Source organism: Pristis pectinata, chromosome 26, assembly GCF_009764475.1.
Source record: "Pristis pectinata isolate sPriPec2 chromosome 26, sPriPec2.1.pri, whole genome shotgun sequence".
Lineage (NCBI taxonomy): Eukaryota > Metazoa > Chordata > Chondrichthyes > Rhinopristiformes > Pristidae > Pristis > Pristis pectinata.
The window spans coordinates 20,500,268-20,526,419 of NC_067430.1; the positions used below are offsets into that span (position 1 = coordinate 20,500,268).

The window sequence follows — 26,152 nt, forward strand, 5'->3', positions numbered from 1 at the left end:
TTGGTCTTTATTAATCACTTTATTTAATTTGTTGTATTCTAGGTGGTGCCTTGCATTGTATTACAGAAAATTTATGATGCAAAAAGAGGTGGTTTGACATTCTCTGGATAAAAATACTTTTCCTCATCTTCCATTCTAATACGTCTAACATTCACTTTAACTCTATACCGCATGGTTTTTTTTTAGCCTTATGCGAAGGGGCATTTGTTCTTCCCTTTTATTCCTACGCCCTCATAATTTTATACACCTCAAAAAGCTCCCCTTGCCACCTTCCTTTCAAAGAAAACAATAGTAAATTATCCAAACTTTCCTCATAGCTACAAATTTCCAGTCGTGGCAATATCTTTGTAAGTCTTCTGTGCAGTACAATTAAATCTTTCCTGGAATATGATGACCAGAATTGTTACATGAAATAATTGTCTCCATTATATTGGGAGTTCAGCTATATGCTGTAATGTTACAGGTTAACATTAACAGAAGAGAATTGTATATTATTAATTTCAGCTTTCTGTCTTCCATTATGGAATCTTCAGGCCTTGGTCTTCTTACCGACCTCATTTCTCCCTTTAAACCGAAGATTAATTTCTTCAGTGAAAACATTGCAACAGGATTTCTGTAAATGAACAAAGAATAAAAGCGGAAACAATAAGATGACTGTTTACACTGTTGTCACCTTTTAAGCACTGAGGTGAGTGGTATTGTGCAATCTTCAAGCCAATTTGGGAAGGCATCCCATTTATTGCACAGTCTGAAAATATTCTTGCAGACTCGACGCTGTGGATGCTGGAGGAACTCAACGGGTCAGGCAGCATCTGTGGAGGGAAATGGACAGTCAATGTTTCGGGTTGAAACATTCATCTGGACTGATGAAGGGTCTCGACCTGGAACATTGACTGTCTACTTCCCTCCACAGATGCTGCCTGATCTGTTAAATTCCTCCAGCATTTTGTTTGTTGCTGCTGAAAAATTTTAAGTGAGTCATATAGAGGTCAACTTCTATATGACCATTTATCTCCATTCTTTTTTCCCTGATTTTGTTTTTGTCTTGTGGGAATTGATAGTTTTAAATGTGGGAAATACCTCAAACTTAAGGAAATGATGAGGGGTGAGACAGTGGAGGACTGGAAAGTGATGATAGCTTTAAGAATTAAGGTAGTATTTACCCAGAAGCTGGAGTAGGTCAGCAAGGATTGATGGATAAATGGTGGTTGGTGCAAATTAGGACGTGGGCAGTATAGCTATGTATCACCTCCAAGATTATGGAGAGTTGAAGCCTGCCAAATGTTAGAATAGTTGGGAGTGAACAATGGCATGTCGGGGGAAGGGGAGAGTTGAGTGATGTTTTGAAGATAGAAATTGGTGTTCTTTATGGTGGTGCTAGTCTGTGTTGTCAATGTGGGAGGGAAGCCCAATAACCTGTGCTCCCAATCCCAACCTTAGAAATTAAATGGAAGGTAATCTACCATTTGATGGATCCCCTACATCGAAAAAAAGGTCTTCTGTTCGGCCAGTTTCTCAAAAATATATACACACTCACACTATAACATGTTACTTATCCATGACCAATGTATTCTCGCACATATTTCTACAGGGAATGAGTCACAGAATGTAAACTGCTTAATTTCGTTCTAAGTCTTTGTAGAGATATCATCCTATTTGGTAACATGTATTTATGTCCAGCCATATAATTTTTCTCTGCTTCCCCCCCACTTCAATGAAAACATTGAAGTTCCTTATATGGACCTACAACATACTATGCTACCTATCCAACCTTCTTGAACTTGTGTATAAACTCAAACTGTTGAGTGTTGGATGATGGAAGGAAAATCGTATCTGAGCCCATTCCTGCCACCTAGTCCAAGAAAATAGATACACAACTTTACCCCAGCACCATTGCCACATACATTCCTCTCTCATGAAATGTGGAGGGAACAAGCAGAGGGATTGTAAATTAAATGGGAATGGTTTTTTTAGAAAACAGTGGAGGAGATGAATCCATGAGGTTTTTATGGAAAAATCACAAAGACATCATGCAGCATGAAATGAGGGTGGAAAGGGCAAACGATATCCTTAGCTTGAAGGATAGAGCACAGGTCCCCAGGAGTGACAGCTTGTATCATGGATTGATCCACTCTATCTTCAGCCCTTCTGTGCTCCATACACAGGAGGGTACACCCTGCAGCTGAAGGGAGTGCAAGGAAAAGCAAAGGAAGTGATGTATGAGATTAGACATCTGAGTTGTGCAAAAACACATAACTACAGCTTGATTCGATTTGTTTTCTTTCTTCCCGAGATCTCTCTTTATTATAAGTATGTGTCCATTAGGTTGTGTTTGTACCTGAGTGAGAAATAAGGGTGACTGAGAATATACTTGTGAAGGAGTGTGTGGGAATGTTCGTGCATGCTAGAGGAGTGCACACAATGGGCTGTGAGAGAATGGGAAGAGTTTGTATGTTGGAAAGAAGGAAAAATAAGGTTGATTTTTCCTAGTCTCCTATGGGGGATAATGGATTATTTCAGCACCTCCCTACAGCTGAAATAAGGGGCTAAGACATCAAGGAGCAGAATGTTGGATATTTGCTTTATTTGCTGCATGATGTCGTGAAATCAGGGAAGAGGAAATAATTTTTGGCTGAGGGGAGAAATACGTACATCTTGATCAGCCTTTTTTCTTGATTTGATAGCCAATTCGATGCAAGCGATGACCAAGGCCAGAGACAATCCAATTGCTAGAAGGAGTAAGGCACCTCCAATCTGGTTTACTTTAAGTGGACTCCATTGACCTGAGTTCTCTCCTTCATTGCAGGAAGACCTCCACCACTTGGCCTTCAGTTGATGCAGATGTCCAGACTCCTCCAGTTCCAAAATGGCAAGACTTAAATTATTTCTGAGTGAATCACCTTGGGCAACAAACAGAACAAGGAAATTATAGAGACATAAGAGACCTGCGGATGCTGAAACCGGGAGCAACAATCAAGATGCTGGAGGAACTGAGCAGGTCAGGTACGTCTGTGGAGGGAAATAGACAGTTGATGTTTCAGGTCGAGACCATCTGGGCTGCAAAGAGAGGAGGTGGGTATACTTGAGGAGACTTCCCAGTGAGCCCAAATGAAGGGTCTCAGCTGGAAAAGTTGACTGTCTATTTCCCCTCCACAGATACTGCCCAACCTGCTGAGTTCCTCCAGCATCTTGTTTGTTGCACAAAGAAATTGTATATTAGTGAAGCAAAATTTATTATTAATGTAAACCGTGAACATGGGAGAGCATGAGATTGGAGGTGAGATATGGAATGGTAAGTAGGAAGGAACATTTATACAGTACATTCATGACCTTGGGATGTCCCTGTGGATATTACAGCCAGAAAAGTACTTGTGAACTGTAGTCATAGCTGGGATGTAAAGATTCTCAGAAGAAGCTAAAAAGTGAGTCTGGAGTTAAATAAACCATTTGACTTAGCAGTAAGGATGCAACTCACCGCGGCGAGTGGCTATTCCATATCCCCTCACAGCAGCAACGTCTGGGACCCTCATCAAGTTGCAGTCCCTTGCAGCAGCCAGGTCTATCGTTGCCGATTCACCAATTAGGGCATAATTCGAGGCGAGTACACGTTCTGTTCCTTCATTCATCGTACCCACCAGGACAGAATCAATTTTACTGTTCATTGTTGAATAGATTTTATGGTAGACTGGAATTTTTGATTGCTGTCAGAATATGAAAGGGAACATTCATGTTAATAAAGGTTGCATTCATTCACAGAAGGATAATTAGAAATGGTATAAATGCTAAACACTCAACTGGCCAGACCTCTACACCCATCCTTTTTTGTGTTTTTACATCCTACCTATTATTATGTCCTTTTGCCTTGCACAATTTTGTCCCTTTAACTTTATAGCCTCTCCTTGCCAATCATTACTGGTGTAGACTTCTTTGGTAATCCTGTCCTCCCCTCCCAACCCCTTTACTCATGACTTTGTACTTATCAATTTTTCAATCTTTAACTCCTTCCCGTTCTGTTAGGAGGTTGTTGACCTGTGCTGTTAACTGTTTCCTTCACACTGATGCTCCCTGACGTGAGTGTTTTGTTTTATTTCAATTTCTAACATCGGTATTTTGCTTCCGTAGAGGGATGAAAGTTTGAATGACGTGTCCCTTTGCTTGTTTGCTACTACCACATACATCTCTGTTGGATTATTAGACTCCAGTGATGGTAAGTACGTTTGACGTTATTGGTTGGTTGCAAATTCCTATTGCCTTAAGCATTCTTCATGAATGATTGCGTAGCTGCTCTTCACTGTTTAGTTACCAGAGCTCTTAAAAGTACTGGGATTGAAGGTTTATTGATTTTGATTTTATTCTTAAAATGTGGGTGTCACTGGCAAAGCTGCTATTGTTGCCTATATCTGGTCACCCTGAGAAGATGGTAAATGGTTGTCAGTAAGTTTCTCATTGGCTTGTTAAGCAGGTTATTAGAACAGGTAAGACTGTGGTAATGGAGCCGCATAGAAAAATTGCACGCTTCCTTACTGCATTTGTGAACCGGTTCGTTTTTGATGACAATCCAATAGATGCTTGTTAACGTCACATTAAAAAAACAAATTCAAATTCCCCACTGTTATTGTGAACTTTGAACTTGCATTCATGGTCCTTTGTCCTGATCTCCGAGTCCAGTAATACAATTATGCTACCACATCCATGGTGACTTTATTGCCCCTTGTTAAAACATTCCACATTGCAGCTACTCACCATTGAAAAGATTTCTCAAAATTTCTTTCCGATGGCTCTGCCATTCAGAGCCTTTATTTGTTCAAACCTCATGCCTCTTCTGCAATGTGAAAAATGATACAAGTGGAGGTGGTAATAACCAAACCTGCCCGTTTGAGGACCTATCAGTGATTAAAGTTTTGGCACCCCTAACCTGATATTGTCTACTTTCTCTGACCTCTATCTTGAACCTAATGAGACGTAGATTGGGAAAAATAATCGTGCTGGATAAAAGCACGTACCTTGAAGAACTGGAATGTGGATCCACCATGTACTGTCCCATATTCAATTTCATTTTGTTTTGCAAGGTCATTGAAGGATTTGATTATTGGTCTCTGGTTCTCTGAGTTTAATGAAGCTCCAAAATTGGTGGCATATGTCACCAGGAAAATAATGACAAATAGCCACCAGACCATCCCAATGGTACGTGTGGATAAGGCTCTTGGATGTGGTCCTACACCTGTTAGAAAATAAGGATTTTATCCAACATAATTTACAGCAAAGAAAAGGGCCATTCAACCCAACTCATCTACGTCATTTGTGTTCCACACCAGCTTCCACCCACCAGACTTCATCTCACCCAACTGATTTTCTTCCATTCTGCCTCCTTTGTTTATCCTTAAGTTGGCCACCTATTCCTTGTGATAGTACATTCTACCTTCTAATCACTCTTTGCCTAAAGAACTTTCTCCTGAATTCCTTTTGCATTTATTAGTGTTGAGGTTTATTTATGACCCTAGTTTATGATAGTTCCCTACTCCTCCCAATAAATTGAATAGTCTTTGTGGCTTATTAAATTGCTTAATGACTTAAAAGATTTCTTAGTTTATGCCCTCAAGCAGTCATCCTTCTCTATTCTGGACTAAAGCTCCCCACCTCCCTTGACCAGCTCCCACCTACCTGATAACCAATTCTGTAATTTGGAAATCTATTACAAGTTTTCCAGTGCTTCTCTATTCTATTATGCAATATTCCACTAAGTTCAGGTCATCACAATCATTGAGGATGTCATTGCACTCAAGAGCGTACAAAGGAGACTTATGAAGATCTTGTCAGGGAAATTTTCAGTTATAAGGAACGATTGGATAGGCTGCACAGCAGAGGCTAAGCAAATGCTGGGGTGATATTGGGCACTTAAATTTAATGAAGATATTAATGGGATTTTGTTAACCAAAGGTCCTGAGGGAGATTGAAAAAGATGAGTATATGGACTTAATTCATAAATCAACCACCATTTTACAGAATGTGCTGGCGGGGATAAATGGCCTTCTCAAGTTCCTATTTAACTGAGCTATGGAAAGCTATTGATGGAAGAGATAGATAGGGTAGTAAGTTGTGAAGAGGATATGCAGTCTGCAAGGAGAAAGGTTAAGTGAGTGGGCAGGATGTTGGCAAATGGACAAAAATGTGGAAAATGTGGGGTTATTCACTTTGGAAAGAAAAATGACAAAAGGAAATTATTATTTAAATGGAGTGATTCAACAAAATATTGCAGTACAAAACAATCCGAGAATCCTAGTACGTGAAGTAGATAGGGTTGACATGCAGGCACAGTAAGTAATTGAGGCTAATGGAATATTGGCCTTGATTGCAAGGGGTATGGAGTATAGAGAAGGTTCATAATGGAGTATAGAGAAGGCTGACTCCTGGGATGAAGGGAATGATATATGAAGAGAGATTAAGCAGTTTGGCTATTCTCTTTGGAGTTTAGAAGAATGAGAGGTGATCTTATTGAAATCAGAAGTTTCTAAGGAGGCTGACAAGGTTAATGCTAAGAGGATATTTATCCTAGAGGGGGTGTCTAGAACTAGGGAGCAGTTTAGTGCTGGGTGTTGAATTATGGAGCTGGCTCAAGGGGCTGATTGATCTTACTGATACTGATCCAGTTTTGACCCCAACACCACCTTCCCACTCTCTCCCCATATCCTTCAACTCACTGGAAATTTAAATTTCTGTCAGCCTTCACCTTGAATACATTCAGTGACTCCACCTCCACAGTTCTCTGAGGATAGAGAATTCCAAGGAGTCACAACTCTGAGAGAAGAAATTCTTCCTCATTCCCATCTTTAATGGGCAATCCCTTAGTCTGAAGCTATACCTCCTTGTTCTAGGCATCCCCACGAGGAGAAACATCCTCTCAGCATCCACCTTGTCTTTTGACTTATTTCTATTAACAGGAAGTTAATAACTTTGGTGGGAGTGTGGTGGTGGAGGGAGGATGCAGCTGACAAATACACAATGGACTAAAGGGCCTGCTGGTTATCTCCTAGAAGTCTGCTCAGAGCGTGTAACTACCTTGTAAAGCGAGAGCTCCGATTCCAAACCAGAAGCTGTCAAGCAGAGAAAAGCGATTGCTCTCAACCTCAGGTTCACTCCATTCACTGGGACTCAGTCTGTAAGGTAATGGTCACATTAATCCTTTGTACTTTGTTGAACAACGTGCGTAATTTCTCTGCAATAATAGCAGAACTTTTCATCCTTTTACTTTTATAACTATTAAATTTTAACATGAAATAAATATCTACTTTTATCTAACCCATGCTGTTCCTTCCAGGAGTCATTTGACCTGATGGTATAGAGGAAGATTTACTCGATATGCAATCCATGCTGTGCCTGCCCGCAGGTGTTTGTGGGGACAACATAGGAGCTTTTCTCTGAATCTAACACAAGCTGTATCTGTCCTAGTGGTCTTTGGTCATACAGTGTAGAGGAACCTTTACTTTATATTTAACCTATGCAGTATTCGTGGTAATAATAAACAGTTGTTGTAGCAACTGCTTTCCAGCCAGTGGCAGAGTTGAGCTGCTTAAAGCTCGTTGGTCACTGCCAGAAATGTTTCTAGTTGTGTTAATGGTCCTATTCTGTCTATCTATCTTCCAAACTGTTACAACCATCCCACAGTGTGTGAACTTTCCACTTGCAGTATACCATCATTATGGTCTCCATTGATGAACTTGTCAGTTAGTTCCCTGCTTTGGATTGGTTGCATTATGGAGTCACTGGGAACTGGCACGAAGAGTTTCAAACTCCAGTTGGCATTTCAGCTTGAGATGTGGCTGGATTTGAGTCCATGTCTCGGAGGTGATGCAAGTCTCTGCCTTGTCAGCTGTTGTTTCACACCTTCCTCTTGTTACTCCCAACACACCTTCCTCTGGGGGAGATCTCGGTATGATTGGTAATGCAACATGAGACGTGGCATCATTTTGTGCCAATTAGGAAAAGTGAGCTGGGTTTGGAACAATGTTAATTAGATGAAGCATGTGGAGAGAAGCTAGAAGGGCAAAGAGGGTTACAAAGTATCAGTGGTGATCAAGATTAAGAAAAATCCCAAAGTATTTTACAAGTACATTGAAGGCAAGAAGGCAATCAAGGAAAGAGTAGAGCCCATTAGGACTAAAGGAGCAATCTGTGCTCAGAGCCAGATGACACAGGTGAGGTCTTTAGTTGTCTGTATTTAACAAGGCAAAGGGCACTTCAGTTGGAGAATTCAGGGAAGGGGATGGTGAAGTTCTAGAACGTGTTACTGTTGAAAAGGAGGAAGTATCAGATGTCGGACTTGATGGTGAATAAGTTCCCAGGGACTGATTAAATGTATGGGAGGCAGGGAAGGAGATTGCTGGGGCTCACAGAGATTTTTAAATGTTTTGCTGACCACAGGTGATGTGCCAAATGACTGGAGCACAGCAAACGTGGCACCTTTATTCAAGAAGGGCAGCAGAGATAAGTCAGATAATTATAGGCCTTTAGGTCTAATGTCAGTGGAAGGGAAATAATTGGGGAAAACAGTTTGAGGGATAGGATTAATCAATTTTGGAAAGGCAGGGATTTATCAAAGATGAGAACAGCGTAGTTGATTCAGTACACGCAGACTTTAGTACAACTTCTGTCAAAGTCCCACGTGGGAAACTGATCCAAAATTGGCTTGGTAATAGAAGACAGGGGGTGATGGTAGAAGATTGTTTTTATGACTGAAAGTTGTAACTAGTGGTGTACCACTAGTATTGGTGCCAGAATCTTTGCTGTCTGTTATACACATTAACAATTTGGATGTGAACGTAGGAGGTATGAGTAGTAAGTTCACAGTTTACATGAAAATTGGTGGTATTGTAGACTGTGAAGAGGTAGTCTTAGGCTACAGGATGATATTGATGAGTTGGTAAGATGGGTAGAGCAATGACAGATGGAATTTAATCCTAATAAGTATGAGGTAATGCATTTTGGGAGGGCTAATAAGGCTAGGATACACAGTAAATGGTAGATGCCCATGGAGTACTGAGGAACAAAGGGATCTTGGCCTACAAGTTAAGGATCTCTGAAGGTGACAGTACAGGCAGATAAGCTGGTTAAGCAAGCATGCAGAATACATTAGCTGGGGCAAAGAATATGAGAGCAAGGATGTTATGGTCCAACTTTATAAAACATTGGTTAGGCCACAGCTGGAATACTATGTACAATTCTAGTTGTCACACGATAAGAAGGATTGCACCGAAAAGTGGGAGTCAGAGGAGATTCACCAGGTCTTCGCAGGAACAGAGGAGGCTGAGAGGGGACCTGATTGAGGCTTACAAAGCTGAGCGGCACAGACGAGGGCAGTGCCATTGATGCAGTCCACATGGACTTCAGTAAGACCTTTGACAGGGTCCTACATGGGAAACTGATCCAGAATCTAGATAGTCAGAAATGTTTCCCCATAGCAGAGTTCTCTAAACCTAGAGACCATGGGTTTTGGTTACAGATAAGAGGTTTAGGAGGAATCTGAAGAAGGCTTTTTTCACCCAAAGGGTGGTTGGAATTTGGTGACAGGTACCCTCACAACATTTAAGTATCTAGATGAGCACCCTAATTGCCAAGGCACAGGACCAAGTGCTGGAAAGATGGGTTAGTATAGATGGGTACTTGGTGGTTGGCATGGATATGGGTGTGCTGTGTGATCATATGGAGAGGGTTTTCTTCCTTTTTTGTTTCCAACTTCCTTTATATTTTCCACCTTCCTTTCTGCTTTACTTCCTTTCCTTCTCCCTTTCTCAACACAACTTTAATAATGCTGGTGATGTGTTTCATTCTGCTTGAGCGAAATCTGACAAACGTAAAGATTACCTTGCTGCAAGGAACATGCAGAAGCAGGTCATTATGTAGGCGAAGAGCAGGCTGAACCAGGTCTCGGGGGAGAATGGGCTCAGGAATTGGAAAAGGCCGGTACTTTGGGAATTGGTGTCCTTGCGCACCAGGATGCTGATCCCCACAGACATGAACGGGCGGGTGAAGTCAAACTCACTCTCACGCAGCCTGGTGATTGTGAGCGGAGCGATGGCCACATCTGCCTCCTGCCGAGAGTCAGCCAGAGGAAAGAAAAGTGACTTTACTGCTTTCAATCTTCTTGCTGACAGCAGCTGATCTGACTTTACATGAACCCTATAAATATCAATTTGGGGTGGTGGGGGGAAATGCTCCGTTCAGTCTGGTGGGGAGGTTAATGGCAAATCCCCACGTATTATCTCAGCTGTTAATTGTTGGACAGCACTTACCAACACAACTGTCTTCTCCAATTAATGATCGTGCAGGGACACTCCTTGGCTTCTTCTCCATAAAGCCAAGGGAAAAGATTTCAGTTAAAGGATTGTGTAGACATAAGACCCTTACACAACTGAATCTCTGTTTGTGTCATGAAGGTTGAGTGGGGCACCAGTTGTGTGCCTTTAGGGCATCTCTCTGTACATGCATTGTTCTTCCTCGTGCTCTGGACTCTTCTCAAAAACAATGGAATTAAATCTTGTAGCTTTATTTATATGGCTGTCTTTCCTGTTCCCTGTGTATATGGCATGGCATTAAATCTCCACTGGTTCAGTGATCATTAATGGTGCATTCATGGTAGACTGTGGAAATGCCAAGTCTATTGGTGCTATTTATTTGAAGGGAATTTCCCAGCTATCATCACCCTGTTGTCACCAGACCAGAGCCAAGTTCCTATCCAAAATTCTGACACTGTCTGAAAACTGGCGAACTTGTATGCACATTCAAAAAACTGCAGATGCTGCAAATCTGAAATAAAAGGGAAACAGGACCATGGTGTTTTTTTGTCATGTGGGAATAATCGGATGCTGGTGTTAATCTATTCTGAACTGTTAAAGCATCTTTTCAAAACCCATCAGAGGAGTTTGTTAATTTGAAAATAACACAGTTTCAAATTAATCAGTAAATAAAAATCTCATATCAATAAAAGTGACTATGAGCTGTAAGGTTTTTGTCAAAAACCCAACTGATTTCACTTTTTGTTTTAAGGGAAGAAAATCTGCTATCCTAGTCCAGACTGATCTGGATCTACCTGTAGTCCCAAACCAACATAGCTAACTCTCAATGAATCTCCAGAATTGTCTACAAATTGCTATGAAATATGAAAACCAAATAAAAAAAAAGTAGGTTTTGGAATTCTGCTGCAATGAGACCTCCACAACATGGACTGCAGGAGCTCAACAAGACCCACCACCATAACCTTTACAGGGCAGTGAGGAATTGACGATAAACATTGGCCTTCCGGCACGGCTGACATCAAAGAATAAAATTTAAGAAAACTTGCCTTTCTCATCAGTTCCCCCAGCAGGCCAGTCCATTGTCCATTTTCCAATTTTGTCCCATAAAAACCATCCTTCACAAGTTGGATGTCATAACTGAAATTGAGTCTTTCTGAGAATAATTGAAGCAGGTCAATGCAGAACCCCTCGTATCCTCCTGTAGCTTTGACCATTATAAATGGCTCTTGCTTTTAAATGGAAATATCAAGAAAATCTCATTAGAATGTTTACTGAATCCATCCCACCAACAGTGGGCACAGCTGCAGCCACAGACCATTTAAATGAGGCATATTCATTCAAAATGTGAGATTAGGGCTCAATACAAAGGCAGTGTTGTGCCCTAATCCAACGTTTTGAACCATGGTGCGATACATGTGTCTACATCGTTTTTAGTTGAAAACTAGATGCAAGATGAAAAGGTGGTGGAATTAGATTTAATAGTAATTGGAAAAAGGGAATTGGGTAATTATTTGAAAGCAAGGAAGTTTCAGGATTATGTGGAAAGAGGGAGGGAATCAAACTAATTGGATCAGTCAACCATTGGGTCAGCACAGATCGCTGGGCTGGATTCTGTGGATGATTCTTGAATTGGGACTAGAGACCAATGGGAGTGCCATGTCAACAGTATGTTTTGATTAGTGGTTACCTTTGATTTAAGATTACTTGCTGTCTGTTCACTCAAACACAATTGCTCCTGATGCTGTTTAGAGCTGTTGGTTGTGACTTAGGGGGCAGCACTCTAGCTTTTGAATCAGCTTGTGTGTTCAGGTCCCCACTTCACAGATTTGAGCACATACTGTAGGCTGACATTTGAGGGCAGCATTGAGAGAATGTTGCATTGTCAGAGGATGAAATGTTGTGCCGAGGCCACATCTGTTGTCCACATTAAAGACCCAGCCATTTTGGAAAGGAGCAGAGGAATTCTCCCCAGTGCCTTGATCAATATCACAAAAATATAGATTATCTGGTCATTACCACAGTTTTGTTTGTGGGAGTTTGCTGTGTTTCTTACAACAGTAATTACACTCTTAAAAAAAAATACTCCATTGAGTGTAAAATGCTTTGGGACATCCGAAAGTTGTGACCGATCTATGAAATTACAAACCTGTTTCTTTCTTGCATGTATAAGTAGTATCTCCTCATTATTTGACCCTGAGTTTTAGCCTGTGGCCTTAAATGTTTGGTTTGCCACATGGTTGTTGTGGGCAGGGTTTGTAACACTTAAGTTCATCCCTCTAAGTTGATATTAAAAGCACCTCAGAAGTTAATCTTAACAAGATTTATCTGGAAGCAAGAATATATATTTTAAATTGGAAATATTCAGACATGGGAGACTAAACTGAAGAGATCTGGATGTGTTCTGTAAGGCTGGAGTTTTGCCTTCAAGAGATATTAATATGTTTATGACAATATTTACAACATCTCAATGTCAGAGATACTTTGCAATCAATTGAATACTTTGAAGTGCCACTGTTGTGATGGAACCAAACACAGTGACCTATCTGCATGCAGCAAGGTCTCACACAGAAACACGTGATTATGTCTAGATAATCTTCTTTAATGTCCTCTGATAAATATTCGCATAATTTATTAGCATCAATGGGATCCTTGACGTTCTCATGGGAATTCAGGCGAAACCTTTGGTTTAATGTCTTACCTGAAAGGTGGCACGTGACCATGCCTCATTCTCTCTGGCACTGGGACTGTCAGCTTTGGTTATGTGCTCATAATTTAAGATAAGGTATGAAAATCTTATAGTAACCCAAAGTGTTTTCCACTGATGAATGAAATGTGTTCTATTATTGTGAAACAGGTCTCTGTTCCAAGGCTATACAGATGATGCTAGTTATTCTGTTATTAAAATAAAGGCCTTGTTCAAAAAAAAAGTCAAATAGGGACAGAATGGTGCACCTGACCTAACTGGAGACCTATCTGTGAATCCATCTGAGAATTGATGTGATGAAAGATTTGTTTCTTTGTTAACCTTTGCATCTTTCTCACTCAGGATTCTGGTGGACGAGGTTCATTCACAACCCCTAGTGTGAAATTGGTTTGCACCAGCCTTCCTTCTGACCAGGATAATGGCAGTTTTATGCTGTTTCTGCTTGTCACCAGGAGCTGGTCTAGGGCATTTCATACAGGAGCCTTGCTGCTACCATACAGAGCACATCATACTCCATCAATTATGGGCTAAACCTGACCCAGAAACAGGTGAAAGGCTAGTGTCTAACTGCTTTGACCTTAGATCTCTTCTAAAGCAAAAAGTGATGTAGTGTTCCTTAATGCTTAATGTTCATTGCTCCATGATAATATATTTGTGTGGACTGTGATTGCTGCAGTTTACAGGATTGCACTGTGTGTTTAATGGTGCTCTGTTGAAGAATACATTACCAGAATAGTGGTCACCATCAGTTGCTGTTGAGAGAGCTGCCGTTTTTCTCTTTCTGGAGCCTGTTGAGAAATCAGAAGAGTTTCATTGAGTTGGTAGATTGTCAAACATCTTGTGAAGGTTGCTAATCACCTCTGATAAGAGAGGTGGTTGGAGAGATTTAACTGTGAGATGTTTTCATTTTGGTGAGGTAGTGGTTCAGAGATTAAAGTTCTCTGGTTCAGGCTTGTTTACCTCCCTCAGTCTAGTGAGAACATGGGTAACTGCTCAGCTTTCTACAGGGAAACTGAAGGATGTAATCTCTCTCCCCATCTCCCAGTGGAATTGAAATCACTTGGGAAAATTCCCTTGGCCCTGTTGCAAAGAGCAACTTGTCTTGAACACAAATTGGTTGGAAAAATACCAATAGCCGTTCCACAGCATGATGCCAACTAATTTGCACGTGGTATAGTGAATCTACCAGAATATTATGTTTTATGCATGGATGTTCAAAAAGTTACTTGAATATTCAAATTGTACACATGGATATTAACTTTTATTTGGTATGCCCTCCCGGAAGAGGCAGATGGAAAAGATTCAATAGTAACTTTGAAACGAGAGTTAGCTAAATAAAAGAAGAAAAAAAATTACAGGACTGTGGGGAAAGGACATGGTAGTGGGGTTACTTGAATAGTCCCTTCAAAGAGTTGGCAGAAGCTCAGTGTGTGAATATACATCTTCTCTGCTGCAGTTCTCTGATTTTGTTCGGCATGCAAATATCCAACTTGAGATGATAATGTTCAATTAAGCGATATAAATATTTAAATTAGCTATTCATAGATTCATGGAATTTTACAGCACAGTACATGGGACTTATGCCAGTGTTGGTTCCCAGTGCTCTGACGTTTCCCAGTATCCCTTGTACATATACATATTTCAGATTAATTTTACTTTTCAGTTTTGGTCCCCTGACCTAAGAAAGTATACAGTAGCCTCAGGACATTCACCAGGCTAGTTCCTGGGAAGACAGGATTGTCCTATCACAAGCAGCTAAATAAATTCAGTTTTATATTCTTTGGAATTTAGAAAAATGAGGGTTATCTTATTGAAACACGGGGGTGGGAGGCAGAGTCTCAAACAAGGAGGCATAGATTCAAGATAAGGGGCTAGTAATTTAAAACTGAGGTACCTGGAAAAATTTCTTCTTGCACAGGACAGTAAATCTCCAGAATTCTCTACCCCAGAGAGTTGTAAAGGTGAGCTTATTAGAAGTATTTTATGTGGGGATAGATCATTTTTTCAAAGATCAGGGAATTGAGGGCTATGGGGATTTGGCACAGGAGGAGTTGAGGCCTGGGGTAGACCATCCATGATCATATTGAATGGTGGGGCAGGCTTGAGGGGCCTGGTGGCCGACTCCTGCTTCTGTTTTCTGGTGTTTGGTAACGACTGTGGTTTTTGTTAGGTTGTTCTCTGACCTATCGCCTCTGTGTTAAAATATTTCTACTAACCTCTCCTTTCATTCTTTAATATTGAGAATACCTATTCCTTCTAATTATTTATTTAAGGACCACTGGAAATAGTTTATTGCTTTACTTTGTCAAATCTTTTCCTAATGTTGAACAGCTCTAAAGTATTTCATCACTTTCATTGCCACATGTGAAATAATTCTAATGACTAGCTCCTGTCTGCAACACCTTGCTTATAATAATGTCATCCTTGTTTTCTCCAGACCTCATCCTCCCTAGCTCTATTACCACCTCCATCCTCCTCCTCTTCTGGTCTCTGGCATGTCCTCCACCTTCCACCACCCCCTTCCCACCTATTTCCCTCCTTCCCCCTTTGGTGACTGTGCCTTCTCTGCCAACACCCTAAGCTCTGAGATCTCCCTCTATATCCCACTCTGTTTTCCTCCTCTCAGACCTTACCTATGATCTATCTGTTTGATCACACTTTTTATCTACCTAACATAATATCTCATTAAATGGCTTGATGTCAGATTTTGTTTGAAAACATTCCTGTGTAGAAGCATCTTGAGACACCTTCATATACTGAAGGTTATATGTAAGTACAAAGATCCTATATGCTTTTTCTCACAGCTTTAAAAGCATATCCTTCCACCTACCAAATATCTATGCAAGTTCTGATGCCCTTCTGTTCATCTTCTTTCATAGTTTCTCTGCTTATGTGTAGATGGGCACAACCTCTTCATTCTCCTAAAATCTACCTTCTTACATTTCTCCACATTAAATGTCACCCTCATGTTTATCTTTCCAATCTTCTAATCTGTCCTGTCCTCTGGAGAACCCTGCCATTCCTCTCTTCAGTTAACTACAGTTTCAATATATGTGTCACCTACAATTTTTGGAGAGCTAAATCTAAGATACTTGCATGCATAGAGAATAGCAGAGACAGAGTATTTCTATGTGCAGAAAACACATGGAACATGGAATATTTACAAAGAGAGAATATTTATAAATAGAGAGAAAGAAATGTATATACATATAACAGGAACATATTCACATACATTGTGAATATTTATATATAACATATATAACTCCATGTCTGTATATTTGGGAATATTAAAGATCTAATAACCCCACTGACCATGAAAATGTAAAATAACATGCTAACCTCTGGGGGGATGTCATGACTTTCCACAGCACCTGTGAAAATAAATCTTAGGTTGGTATCAAATAGACAAAAATGTATAAAAAATGCTTTTATTTTAATAACAGCATTAATTTTAACAAACATGAAGTACATGGACACAAAGCAACTTATTACACTACTCGGTTGCAAGTGAGGTTGAGGGTACAAGACTGAGGACTGTGCTTCTACTGCTTGATCTCTGGTCCCTGGTCCAGATGGTCAGCCTTCATAGATAAAGTGGGCAAGCTATTTGTCTATGGGAAGCATCACATCTTAATCTCAACCTTGGCAGATATCTGTGCATGGATCTGGGGAATAGTGAAGTTATGGGACCTGGTGGGAAGGGAGTGGGGCACGGTGGCACGAGAAGAATAGATTTTAAGCCCCTGTCCTTCTCTAGATGAAACAATCAATGAAGTGTAACAGGACTAAGCAATATTCTGTTCTAATTCGTTAGCCGGCAGGAGGAGCTATTTGGTAATTAGAAGCTGATTTTTTTTTCTATTCTCCCACCCCACCCCCCCCAGCTCCTCCATCCCTATTTCAGGAGGCACTGAGCTCTACTAGAGGGCCCTGAAATCAGCGAAGACCAGGGACCAGACCTGGAAATTATGTGGCTTATGGATCAGCACTGTTTTGACTTGATTACAGGACTGAGTGCCTGGAGTCATGAGTTGTGCAGCACAGAAGCAGGCCCTTTGGCCCACCACGTCCATGCTGACCTTTCTGCCCATCTGCACTAATCCCATTTGCCTGCAGTCTATTTAAATGCCATCTAAGTGACTCTTAGATGAGGTGATTATATCTGACTCCACCACATCCTCTGGCAAATGTTCCAGACTCAACTGTTCTCTGTGGTGGGGGTGGGGGGGGGATCATCTCCCCTCAAATCCCCTTTAAAACTTCTTCCTGTCACTTTAAACCTACACCCTCTACCATGGGGAGAAGATTTTGACTATCTACCTTCTATCTACCTTATCAATGCCTCTTATAATTTTATACACCTAGATCAGGCTATCCTTCAGCCGCCTTCACTGCAGGAAGAACAAGCCCAGCCTATCCAATCTCTCCCTTAACTAAAGTTCTCCAATACAGCCAACATCCTGGTGAATCTCCTGAGCACTCTCTCCAACCCAGCCACATCCTTCATTTTTTTGGGGCGACTAGAACTGAACACAATACTCCAAGTGCAGCCTAACCTGTGTTATGTAAAGTTGCATCATAATGTCTTAACTTCTATATTCTGTGTCCCGATCTACAAAGGTAAGCATGTCACTTGCCATCTACCTGTGTTGTCACTTACAGGGAGCTATTGACTTGAACCCCAACGTCCTTGTGTTCATCAACGTTCCTCAGCACCCTTGTGTACTGTATGTTTACTATTTATGCCTTACCCATACTTGATTTCCCAAAATGCATCACCTCTTACTTGTCAGGATTAAATTTCATCTGCCAGTACTCTGTTCAACTTTCCAGCTGATCTCAATGTACCATTGAACACAAAATTATCCATTCAATCTATCTTGCCAATGCCAGCTACTTGTAAGACTCATTCAATTAACTTTCCTCCTCTGTCTTCCATAGCTCTGCAACTTTCTTTCCTTTAGATATTTATCTAATTCTCTTATCAGTGCAACGGCTTCCATATTAGCACCAGACTCTAGACCACAATTTACTATGTCTATTCATTCACAACGTTTCCATCACTGAACATTATATCTGTGTCCTCTGGTCACACATAAACTGATGGACAGAAGAAACTCTGTCCTCCCAGCCTGCTCAGTGCTGTCATTTTCTTCTTGTTTATGCGTTTTTAATCGGAGCTGGGCATCATTGGAAAGGTCAGCATTTATTACCCCTCCCTAAATGCCCTTAAGGTGATGGTGAGCTGCCTCATGAACTATTGTAGTCCTTCTGATGAAGGTACTCATACACAGCCACGGGGGGAGGGAGATCCAAGATTTAAATGCAGTGACAATGAAGGAATGGCAATGTATTTCCAAATCAGGATGGTGTGTGGCAAGGAGGGAAACCTGTGTTCCCGTGCACTTGAAGAACTTGTCCTCCTCCGTGATAGAAGTTGTGGGTTTGGGAGATACTGTTGGAGTAGCCTGAGAATTAGCTGCAGTGCACAATGTTGATGGCTGTGGGAAAGTGGATGTTTATAGTAGTGGATTGGGTGCCAGTCAAGTGGGCTGCTTTGTCCTGGTTGATGTTGGGCTACCTGAGTGCTGTTGGTGTAGCATTCATCTGCAAAGTGGAGGGTATTCCGTCATGTTCCTCACTTGTGCCTTGTAGACGGTGGAAAGGCCTTGAGGTATCAGTGATTGACTTGCCACAGGATACCCACCCTCTGACCTACTCTTGTAGCCCCAGTGAGTGGTTGGTCATGCACAGGGTATCACACGATCGACACATCAGACCCTCTCAGATCTGTGTAATCTCCAGAGCTGGGGATTCCTACAACACTATGGCTATCATGACAGGTGTAACAGATAACTAGAGCCAATTGTAATTTTAAATGCTTTTTGCCAGCATAAATACTGGCAGTTGCTTTCTCAAAAACATTTTCATGAATTTGAAAAGATCCATATTGATATATGATTTGAGAATGCACAATGTGGAGAGAAAAGAAATCTTCTGTTACTTTGCATTGAGAGAGGAGTTTCACTCCATTCCCACAGCCTTTGGCCACTGAAGTATGTCCTCTGACCCCTCTATGTCTTGAGTGCCAGGAGAGAGTGGATGAAGAGGCATCAGCTCTCAGCCCTATGACACTGCAGGAGACTAAAAGACTGGTCCTAAAGGCTCTCTTGTGTATTTGGTGTTCATTTTCAAGAATTCCCCAGTGGCAATCTTCAAACATTCTCCCTCTTGTGCTCTCTCCCTCTCTCACTTCTGAATCCCTGACAATAAAACTGATAAAACAGCTCAGACTGAACAAGGGAGGCCTTTTACTCCATTCCAAGAAGGAAGCTTACAATTGAATGAAGAGCAGAAAGGAAGCCAGCATGCTGAGATTCTGAATAATTAATTATTGTTCAAGAAAAATAGACTCCTTTTAAATAAAGAAATACAGCTTTGAATTGCTTCCTCACTGCCTGAATCAGATAATGTTGAGAATCTCACTGAGACCTTTTACTTTCACACATTTCACTTGAGGAGCTAGACTAAAGGATAAGGGACTCCTGGAGGTGGTGATTGCAGGAGGCAGGGGGTGTGTGGTGGGTGTTACGTTTGGCTTCAGTTCAGATAGATAATGAGAGTGCAGCCAGCAATGTATGCCCAGGCTCGGGAAGATGACAAGCAAGAAAACTCTCAATGGATTGAGCTGTAAATACAAAATGTAAGAAATGCATACCTCAATCAATCTTTAACAATTTTCTGAGCTCCCTCTTCCCTTCTTTCCTGGCTCATCCCAATACCACTCTGAGGGTGCATGGGCAGTCATGTAATGTTATTCTTCAAGAGAAGCTCATTCCACTATAGAGGCATTGTACCTAACCCCACTCCCATCCTCGCCACAGTGACCAGCAGGGGTCAGTAGAAACATGGGCTTTAAGTTTTCTTTGTTACCAAGGTGTGGGTGATGCTGGCAGTGCCAGCATTTGTTGCACATCCCTCATTGCCTCTGAACTGAGGAGGCAGTCAAAAGTCAACAAAGTTTGTGGGTCTGGAATCATTTGTAAGTCAGCCCGGATAAGAATGGGATATTTCCTTCCCAGATGGGTTTCTATGACTAATCAGCAGCTTCATGATTACTGTTATTAACATTTAAAAAAATCCACCATTTATTTAATTACTTGAATTTAAATTCATCGGCTGTCATGGTGGAATACAAACTTAAGTCCCTGGATCAGTGGTTCAGAACACTGGTTGCTAAACCAGTAACTTAACCACAATGATAACATACAAAGAACACAACAGTACAGCACATTAACAGGCCGTTCTCAAACAGGGTAACAACATTGGCTATTCTCCAGTCCTCTGGGACCTCGCCTGTGGCTAAAGAGGATACAGAGGTCTCTGTCAAGGCCACAGCCACCTTATCTCTTGCTTCTCTCAATAACCTGGAATAGATGCCATCAGGCCTGGGGACCCAACACCATCTTGATATCAACATGCCCTGGAATATCAGCATACCCAGCCTTGATCTCACTATCCTCCATGTCCTTCTTGGTGAATACTGATGTGAAGGACTTGTTTAGTACCTCGCCCATTTCCTCTGGCTCCAGACATAAATTCCCTCCTTTGTTCTTGAGTGGTCCTACCCTCCCCCTAGTTACCCTCTTGTTTTTAATGTATGTACAAAATGCCTTCAGATTCTCTTTAATCCTACTCGCCAAGGATAGTTCATGGCCCCTTTTAGCTCTGCTGATTCCCTGTTTAAGTTCTCTTCTGCTTTTTTTATATTTCTCAAGGGCCCTGTCTGATTTCAGCTTCCTAAACCTGACACATGCTTCCTTTTTTTCTTTTTGACTGTGTTTGAAATACCTCACATCATCCAAGGTTCCCAAACCTTGCCATCCTTATCTTTCTTCCTCACAGAAATATATTGATCCTTGATTCTGACCAGTTGGCCTTTAAAGGACTCCCACATTACCCAGTAACAGCCACTCCCAATCTACTCTCTGCAGCTCCTGCCTTATACTGTTGTAATTCATCACTTTCTCCTGAGGTCCAGTCTTATCCTTATCCATAATCATCTGAAAACTTATGGAGTTATGATCACTGTTCCCAAAATGCGCTCCCAGTGAAATACCGATCACCTGGCCAGGCTCATTCCCCAGTACAAGGTCCAATATGGCCCCTTCCCTGGATGGACTACTTATATCTGTTATTGCCCTCTCAGAAGCCCAAAGGAGATCAATTGTACCCACCTTAAAGAAAAGAAATGGATTTAAGTAGTGCCCTTCTCAAAACATCCCGAAGTGCTTCATAGCTGATAACTACATCGCTGTTATAATCCACCAGCTATTAATTGCACAGGAAGATCCCACAAACAACAATTTGGTAATGATTGATGTTAACTGACAGATGATGCTTGGGCAAGGTATCGTTGAAGCAGAACTCCCTGTCCCGAGCTGTGTGGCTGCCTTTTGCTGACCCGGTTCGACCATCCCTCTCTCCCCAACTGTTCAACAAAACATGGCCACAGCTTTGCAGGCTGTAAACTCCAAGTTCATCTGCAGAGCGATCTGATAGAGTTAGAATTTAAACTTGTTAGTAAATCCTGAACTTCTGCATTTGACAGCATGTGTGCAGAAGCCTGGGATTTATTTTATTGTTATTTGAGCCACTGAATCTTGGTGATTCTATGCAGCACTGCTGTCGATGGTCAGTGAGTTCAGGCCTGTGAGCACAAATCTAGGCTGAAGCTCCCTGTGGAGGACTGTGGGTGTGCTGCACAGCCAAAGATGCCCTTTATTGGATGAGGCTCCTTCAGCCAAATCAGAAGGATACATAGGAAGACATGACATTTCTTTAAAGAAGAGCAGGTTGGTTCTTTCTGGTGTCCTGGTCAATGTTTGTCCCTTCAACAACATCGCCAAGTGCTGGCTTATTTGTTCGTTGTCACATTATTGTTTGTGGGATCTTGCTGTGCATAAATCAGCTGTCACATTTCCTACTTTACAACAATGGTTCTAAACTACAGTGTTGGCTGGAATGCCCCGGGACATCCTGAGATGGTGAAGAATTCTATAGAAATGCAAACACATTCTATTTCAAAAGCTGAACTTTACTGGTTTAAATATTTTGATTTCAATAGTCTGCGATTTGCAAGATTTCAGCTTCATACCTGTGTTAACTGTGGAGAAGGGCAGCAGTAGAACCAGAGAGAGCAGCAACTTCATGCCGTAGTCTGTCTGGAAAAAGACAAACTCAACTAAAAGAGAATTATTACCCCAGAGCAGAGCAGCCCTATGGTTGGCTGGTCAAAGTCTGATACAAAGAATTTGCACAGTCCTCACAAACATGACACTGACAGTTGTTTACCACCCTGCAAAACAGTTGATCCATTTCCAATTATGACAAGGCGGCATGAAGCTTGTGAGTACGAAAATAACCCAGCAGAGATGAGGAGACTCCTGAACGGTGTAGGATCCTACTCCACAGTCTAAGCACAGTTCCAGCTGTGTACCCTGGCACCTGGGAGAGGTTCTGCTGAAAATGGCACAGGTTATTGTGAGCTGAATTGTAGAATATGGATTGACTGCTGGATAGACATCAGGGACTATTGGAGGTACAATAGACTGTAGATGCTGAAATCGGAGACTGCTGGATAGCAACGGTATTACACCAGCAATCTGGAGACCTCAGCTCGTTATTCAGTAAGGCAAGTGTTTAATACCAAGAAGGGCAGTTTGAAAAATTGTATCCGGCTTATAAAACAAACAAGAATTATCCAAAGTGACTATGATACCGTAAAAGTCAAAGTGCTTCACCAATGTCCTTAAGGGAATTATACCTGCAGTCCTTTCCCTGCCTGGTCTATATGTAACTCTTTTTGTTTTGTCTAAATAAATGCCAAACTAACAGATTTAAATTATTGTACTTGTATGTAAGTTCATCATAAATTTACATTACGATGAACTTAAATTGTATTTCCTATGTTTCCATGTTGACTGTGGCTCAGAGCTTCCATCCTTGCTTTTGGGTTGGAAGATAATTGATGTGAAATCTGAGGGCCTAAATCTAACCCTCCTGGAGCAGTCCAGCAGGAGTGCTGCAGTGTCAGAAGTGCTGCCTTCTGGATGAGATGTTAAATAAGGATTGGTCTGTTCTGTCTGGTGGCTGTTAGCAATCCCAAGATGCTCTTCAAAGGTGAGCAGGAGATATTCCTCTGGTAGCCGGAAGAATATTTCAACCAACATCATTAAAACAAATGGTCACAGATTCACAGAAAGAGGCCATTTGGCCCTTCATACCTATTCCAGCTCTTTAGAAGTGATATCCAATTAGTCCCATTCCCTTGCTCTGTTCCCCTTTCGGATAATATACTCCCATTCCTTGTGACTCATTACGTAAAGAAATCTCTCATCTCTCCCAGTAGGACGTGCCTGTACACAAGTGAAACAAAGGACTGCAGGTGCTGAAATCTAGATGCTGTGGAGGAGCTCAGCTCAGTTCTTCTGGCATCATAGTGTCTTTCATAACTGTACACAACTTGGCACGATCTAAGATCACTAAATGTGCTTTTTGTTTTTTCTTTTTTCCTTCGTGCACTGCTGAGCACATTTATTGTGTTAAAATGTTGGTAACATGGCATCAATGTTGCTCAGCAAGGGGTATTTTGGAATTGCAGGGGCCCATTTTTCAGATGTGGGCTGCTGAAAAATCACCGAATAATCCCCCTGTCCTAAACATACTGAAGGTAGATTTTAACCTAACTACTGTGGAGGAAACCCCTGGATCTAACACCAACTGCAATACAGATTTTAGTCAAGAGTTAAATCTGGCAGTGTTAATAGTAGAGTAACACATAGTTTTGAGTTTCATGCTGGAAAGGTTGGGTTACCAGTCCAACACCACCAACCCTCTCCAACCGCCATGGTCTTTGCTCCATTCCTCTCTTCCCTCTGAGGCAGAGCTGAAAGTACCAGTTCATCAAGTGAGGCGAGTGTGCAGGGACGAACCCAGATCCTTCCACTGGGTAACACTGTGTGTCAACAAGCTGCTGCAACCGAGAGTTTCAATTGCACCCACGATCTTACAGGAGAATTAAAAAGATAAATTATATTAAGGATTGCAGTGCTCAGTTAATAAAAAAAAGGTAATTTCTCCTGCCATTAGCTGCATTGAAATACACAAGTGAGCTGATTCCAAATGGGTGGAGAGCTGTGGGGATCCAGATGTTACTGCTTAAAAATGCAAGCTTCAGGCCAACATCCTCTTACTTCAAAAGTGATTCACCAAATTTTTAGTGAGTGCCGAAAGGCACTAAAATAGAAGAGAGGAGGAGGAAGGATAGATTACAGTTCTCTCTTTTTTCTCTCTCTTCTCTCTTTCTTTCTCTCTCTTCTTCCTCTCCCCCCTCTCTCTCTCTGTCTCTGTCTCTCTCTCTCTCTCTCTCTGTTTCTGTTTCTCTGTCTGTTTTTCTGTCTCTTTCTCTCTCTCTCTCTGTCTTTCTCTCTCTCCGTCTGTCTCTCTTTCTCTCTCTCTCTCTCTCTGTCTTTCTCTCTCTCTGTTTTTCCTCTTTTTCTCTCTGTTTCTCTCTCTTTCTGTCTTTCTGTGTGTGTGTGTCTCTCTCTCTCCCTCCCTCTCTGTGTCTCTGTCTCTCTCTATCCTCTCACTGTCTCTCTATTCTGTCTCTCTCTATTCTCTCTCCCTCCAACCCCCTATTCTCTCTGAATTCCACAGTACTTGGATCTTTCAACATATTAATCCAAAGAAAGGAAAGAGAGAATTTTGCACTTAATCTTAATTAAAAATCAATGATCTGTTTTCCCAGCTCCCAAAGAAATTATGGTCTCCAAAATCAGCAATAACTTACTCAGATGTTGAAAGAAAGAGCTTGCAAATTCCTCACTTTCATCAACGTGTTTCTTTCTACGATCAGGCGTCGTGAATTACTTTTATATTTACTGTCGTTGTGTAGGAGTCCAATCTACAAATGATTGGTTGAGATGAAAATGAGGGGTGATTGGGGTGAGGGAGAGTTTCAGATGCCTGGGAGGAGCCAGTGGAAGAACTTTCTAGCAACTACCCAGATTGGTGAATACTAAATTAGTTTGGGACCCACTTTGTAGCTGTTCCGCCTGCAAGGAGAATCTGACTTGGGTTAGATCCTAATTTTCTTTTCTCAGAGCTTGTGAGCAGCTGCTGTACTGTGGTCTGTGGGAAAGAAACAGAATGTGTTCCTGTGGCAGAGGTCTGCAGGACTTCCTGGTCAGCTCCCCAAGTCCACGCTGCTGAGCTTCAGCAATGCAAAACTGAGTGACAACGACAAGAGCTTCAGAAAGGTTAGGTTAGAATTGAAGCATGGGTGTGCACTTCTGAAACCCTGACAAATCTCCCAGTAGCAATCTTGTTATGTAACATACCAAGCAGGGTTTATTCTTCAGAGATCCCGGGGTCACCCATGGGGAGTACTGTCCACTCTGGCTCAGGGGTTCAGGCTGCACTCCAAAAAGCTCAAAATCCTGGCTGACAAAGTTAGCACCTTACTGAGGGAGCGTTTCAGATGAGATGTTAAACTGAAGCCCATCTGCTCTCCCTCAGGTTGATATAAAATATTTCTCTCTCTTTGTCTCTCTCTCTCATTCTTTTTCCATCTCTCACTCTCTCATCCTCTCACCGTCTCTCTTGCACTCTCGCTCTCTCTCTCTCTTGCGCACACTCTCTCTCTCTCTCGCGCACATTTCCCCCCCCCCCCTCTCTCTCTCTCTCTCCCTCTCGCACACTCTCTCTCCTTTATTACCTCTTTGGTTAACAGTCTGGTTAACTTTCCTAATATCCCAAGTGGCTCTGTATAAATTTTCTCTTCATAACTGCTCCTGCAAAGCACTTCAGTCTAAATGCAGGTTATTGTGCATGAGTTCAGTAATATTTGGTGCACTTGGGCAGAGTGAATGTGAGCTTGGGGTGCTGGCCTTCAATAAGAGAAATAGAAATCACTCATGATCCTGCCTGGATCCTCTTAACCAGGAATTATTTCTTTACTGAGATCCATTGGTCTAGACCCATCTGTGCATCGTTGGACAACAGCTGCAGTTTTTCAGCTCTGTACCTGGCAGAGATGTACTCTGTGTTCAACTCGAGCTGCAGGCAAAGAAATCTTGTTGCAAAGTGTACTGCTGGA

The 26,152-nt window shown here is 41.7% G+C and overlaps 1 protein-coding gene across 2 annotated transcripts; it reads right to left on the minus strand.

Annotated features, from left to right (window-relative positions):
- On the minus strand, window positions 1-24,994 carry si:ch211-251b21.1 (uncharacterized protein LOC571720 homolog). Of its 2 annotated transcripts, none has more exons than XM_052039506.1 (11): window positions 24,845-24,994; window positions 22,151-22,217; window positions 16,333-16,364; window positions 13,722-13,781; window positions 11,336-11,518; window positions 9,859-10,085; window positions 7,057-7,154; window positions 5,004-5,221; window positions 3,476-3,701; window positions 2,653-2,900; window positions 1-613 (listed from the first exon to the last, which is right to left on the minus strand). In XM_052039506.1, exons 2-11 carry the CDS (start codon window positions 22,203-22,205, stop codon window positions 530-532), a joined length of 1,431 nt encoding a protein of 476 aa, XP_051895466.1. In that variant the 5' UTR covers window positions 22,206-22,217; window positions 24,845-24,994; the 3' UTR covers window positions 1-529. The 2 variants fall into 2 exon arrangements, with proteins under 2 accessions (XP_051895466.1, XP_051895467.1); XM_052039507.1 differs by having other exon boundaries at window positions 22,151-22,213; window positions 24,845-24,958.
- Window positions 24,995-26,152: the final 1,158 nt, after the last annotated feature.

Bases quoted from the DNA above. Each gene is read 5' to 3' on its own strand.
- si:ch211-251b21.1 (XM_052039506.1), bottom strand. From the start codon at position 22,205: ATGAAGTTGCTGCTCTCTCTGGTTCTACTGCTGCCCTTCTCCACAGTT. The intron at 13,782-16,332 runs GTTAGCATGTTA...ATTTCTCAACAG, and splicing joins GTCATGACATCCCCCCAGAG to GCTCCAGAAAGAGAAAAACG. The intron at 614-2,652 runs GTACGTATTTCT...GTTCATTTACAG, and splicing joins GAAAAAAGGCTGATCAAGAT to AAATCCTGTTGCAATGTTTT.